The 3,859-nt window shown below is 44.8% G+C and overlaps 1 protein-coding gene across 1 annotated transcript; it reads right to left on the bottom strand.

The window, feature by feature from the left end:
- Positions 1-3,400: 3,400 nt before the first annotated feature.
- LOC123501853 lies at positions 3,401-3,859 on the bottom strand. The gene has a single exon (XM_045250891.1). The coding sequence runs from the start codon at positions 3,857-3,859 to the stop codon at positions 3,401-3,403; it is 459 nt and encodes a 152-aa protein (XP_045106826.1).

The raw sequence follows: 3,859 nt of genomic DNA, 5'->3' as shown, positions 1-3,859 counted from the left end.
ATACTGAAGGCACAGGGAAAGAGAGAGAGAGAGAGAGCCGAGGTTAGACTCTCATAATGTAAACAAAGGGAATAAAATACCATTACATCTCCTGATTTTTCACGCTCAACCCTCCTGATTTTTTCGTCTACTTAGATCAGAAAATTTGTCAGGAGCTAAATTTCTGGAGATTAGAGATTGTATATTATCAGAGTTTTGAGAAATTTAAGATAGTTTTTTTTTCTTTTATATTTTTTATTACATGAGGTGATTTAAAGGATGATGTCTTGTTAATTAATGAAGCTAGCGGTGTATGCTAATTAATGAGACTTTTAGGGACAGAGAGAGAGAGAGAGAGAGAGAGAGAGAGAGAGAGATGCAAAAACTTACATATATGCAACAAAGAGAAACAGATTGATTCTCTCTCTCTCTCTCTCTCTCTCTCTCTCTCTCTCTCTCTCTCTCTCTCTCACACACACACACACACACTCCAAGAGAGAGAGAGAGAGAGAGAGAGAGAGAGTTTCTTCCATCCTCATTTGACCTTAACAATGTTCCCCTCTTCCCTTGATTTTGTCACCTCTCTCTCTCTCTCTCTCTCTCTCTCTCTCTCTCTCTCTCTCTCTCTCTCTCTCTCTCTCTCTCTCTCTAGACAGAAAGACAGACTGCCTGAATAACTGATTAATTAACTGAGAAACTGACACACACACACACACACACACACACACACACACACAAAAAGAAAGAAGAAAAAAATAGACTGGAAAACAAACAAATAAATATAGAAAACGAAAGAGAGAGAGAGAGAGAGAGAGAGAGAGAGAGAGAGAGAGAGAGAGAGAGACCTAATGCACATACTCTCTCTAATACAGATATAAAGAGCAAAACAATTCATTTTTACTTTCTTGGACAAAAGTTTCTAAAGATTTATCATACGAACATAAGATGAGGAAGAGGAGGAGGAGGAAGAGGAGGAGGAGGAGGAGGAGGAGGAGGAGGAGGAGGAGGAGGAACAGAACAAACGGAAGGGGAGAGAAAAAGTTATAAGAAGAGGAAGAAACAGAGGAAAAGATAGAAAGAAAATGCACGTGTGAAGAGAAAGAGGAAGAGGAGGAGGAGGAGGAGGAAAAGGGGGAGGAGGAGGAGGAGGAGGAGGAGGAGGAGGAAGAAGAGGAGGAGGAGGAGGAGGACAAGGAAGAGGAAGGTATAATGAAGGTAAGGAATGATGTGAGAAGAAGAAGAAGAAGAAGAAGAGGAGGAGGAGGAAGAGGAGAAGGAGAAGGAGAAGGAACAGTAAATGAGAATGGGAAAAAATATGATAAAGATTAAATGAAATAAGTAAAAGAGTAAAAGGATGATGTAATGAAGAGGAAGAGGAGGAGAAGGAGGAGGAGGAGGAGGAGGAGGAGGAGGAGGAGGAGGAGGAGGAGGAGGAGGAGGAGGAGGTAAAAAGGTGAATCCCTAATTATACCTTTACTAATCTTACCTCCGAGTTCTTCAATCTTACTTTTATTTCAACTTCTTCTTCTTCTTCTTCTTCTTCTTCTTCTTCTTCTTCTTCTTCTTCTTCTTCTTCTTCTCTTCTATATCTTTTTGATTTTTGTAGGAATTCTTTAGATATGATTTTTTTCCTCCTCCTCCTCCTCCTCCTCCTCCTCCTCCTCCTCCTCCTCCTCCTCCTCCTCCTCCTCCTCTTCCTCCTCTCTATCTTTTTCCTTCCCTCTCTCTCCTTTCCTTCCTCTTCTCTTTTCATTTTTTTCTTCCTCCTCCTCCTCCTCCTCCTCCTCCTTCTCAACCGTTCCCTCTTACATTCTCTTTAATAGGAGAGGGGAGCAAACTCAAGAGGAGGAGGAGGAGGAGGAGGAGGAGGAGGAGGAGGAGGAGGAGGAGGAGGAGAAGAAGAAGAGGAGGAGGAGGAGGAGGAGGAGGCGTTTAGGAAAGGAAAGAAGAGATAAGGAGGAAGAGGAAAAAAAAGGAGGAACAAGATGAGGTCGAGGATAAGAAGAGGAAGAAAAATTAAAGAAAATGAAGGATAAAAGAAAGGAGAAGGAAGAAGAGGAGGAGGAGGAGGAGAAGGAGGAAGAGGAGGAGGAGGAGGAGAAGGAGGAAGAGGAGGAGGAGGAGGAATCTGCATCTTCAGAGGAAACTTGCAGAAGAGGTGTGTGTGAGAGAGAGAGAGAGAGAGAGAGAGAGAGAGAGAGAGAGAGAGAGAGAGGAAGGCATGATGGATGAGGAGGAGGAAGAGGAGAGGAGGAGGAAGAAGAGGAGGAGGAGGAGGAGGAGGAGGTGGAATAAAGGGAGATAAATAAAGACTTTTGGTGTGAATCTCTCTCTCTCTCTCTCTCTCTCTCTCTCTCTCTCTCTCTCTCTCTCTCTCTCTCTCTGTCTTCGTGCTTAAGAAATGAAGAAGGAAAAGGTGACAAGAAAAGAGAAGAAGAAAGAAGAAGAAGAAGAAGAAGAAGAAGAAGAAGAAGAAGAAGAAGAAGAAGAAGGAGAAGAAGAAGAAGAAGAAGGTGAGATATAAAAATGCAGAAAAGAGAAAAGGGGGAGGAGGAGGAGAAGGAAGAGGAGAAAAGGGGAGAAGAAGGAGGAGGGGGAAGAAGAAGAGGAGGAATAAAAGGCGGAAATGGGCCGAAAAGAAAAATGGGGAGGAAGGAAGAGAAGAGGAGGAGGAGGAGGAGGAGGAGGAGGAAGAGGAAGGAGTGGTATAAGAAAAGACGAAGAAGACAAAAGAGGAAGAACAGAAGACAAAGAAGAGGAATATGAGAAGAAAGAGGAGGAGGAGGAGGAGGAGGAGGAGGAGGAGGAGGAGGAGGAGGAGGCTTAAAATGTCAGAAGTGAGGTATGGAGAGAAGAGAAGCAATAAGGAAGAGAGATCCTCCTCCTGCTCCTCCTCCTCCTCCTCCTCCTCCTCCTCCACCTCCTCCTCCTCCTCCTCCTCCTCTTCCTCCTCCTTCACTCTTCTTTCATTTCTTTCATTCTCTCTCTCTCTCTCTCTCTCTCTCTCTCTCTCTCTCTCTCTCTCTCTCTCTCTCTCTAGTGACAGTGACATTATCAGTGATGTATATTGTTGGTACCCTCTCTCTCTCTCTCTCTCTCTCTCTCTCTCTCTCTCTCTCTCTCTCTCTCTCTCTCTCTCTCTCTCTCTCTCTCTCTCAACCTGAAGTTAGTACCAGAGAGAGAGAGAGAGAGAGAGAGAGAGAGAGAGAGAGAGAATCTCCCTCGTTTTTTTTTTTTTTTTGAGGTATTTTTTATTTGTGAGCCAGCTTTACATATATTTTTATACATTGGTGAGTCAAGAGCTTCAGTAGGGTTGCTGAGAACTATCTTTGACATGGAATTAAATACACGGAACAACTAAAATATGCAAAACTAAATTACCAATTATACAGACACGTACAGTACATGTGCTATTTACATGCTATGGTTGTTTAATCCATGCATTGGCAGCAGACTTAAAGGTGTGTAGGGAGGTGGTGTAGTGAAGCTGTGTCTGCATAACCAGATGGTTCCACATTCGCGTATAACGTGGAAGGAAGGAGCGAAGGAAGGTCTCCGTCCTAGCAAAAGGGACGACGAGTTGGTGAACCCTGGATGTGGCAGCTCTGGTGGTGTGGCCATGTGGCTGTGCCCAGGGCTGGCGGAGTGCAGTCAGGTGCGGGGCGCCTTGCTTATGTGTCTTGTAGATGACACACAACCCTGCCACATCACGACGCTGCTGAAGAGGCTGCATGGTAGGGGACGGCTGGTCTGGCGGGGCCTTTAGACGTATCAGGCGTTGTGCTCGATGCTGGATCTTGTCTAGAAGGCTTAAGTATGAGGGGGGGCAGGACAACCAGGTGAGAGGGCATACTCCATAAGGGGCGGACTTGAGCTGCAT

This window comes from Portunus trituberculatus, chromosome 10 (assembly GCF_017591435.1).
Source record: "Portunus trituberculatus isolate SZX2019 chromosome 10, ASM1759143v1, whole genome shotgun sequence".
Classification (NCBI taxonomy): domain Eukaryota; kingdom Metazoa; phylum Arthropoda; class Malacostraca; order Decapoda; family Portunidae; genus Portunus; species Portunus trituberculatus.
The sequence above is the reverse complement of the archived record's forward strand: the minus strand, read 5'-3'. Positions and strand labels throughout refer to the sequence as shown.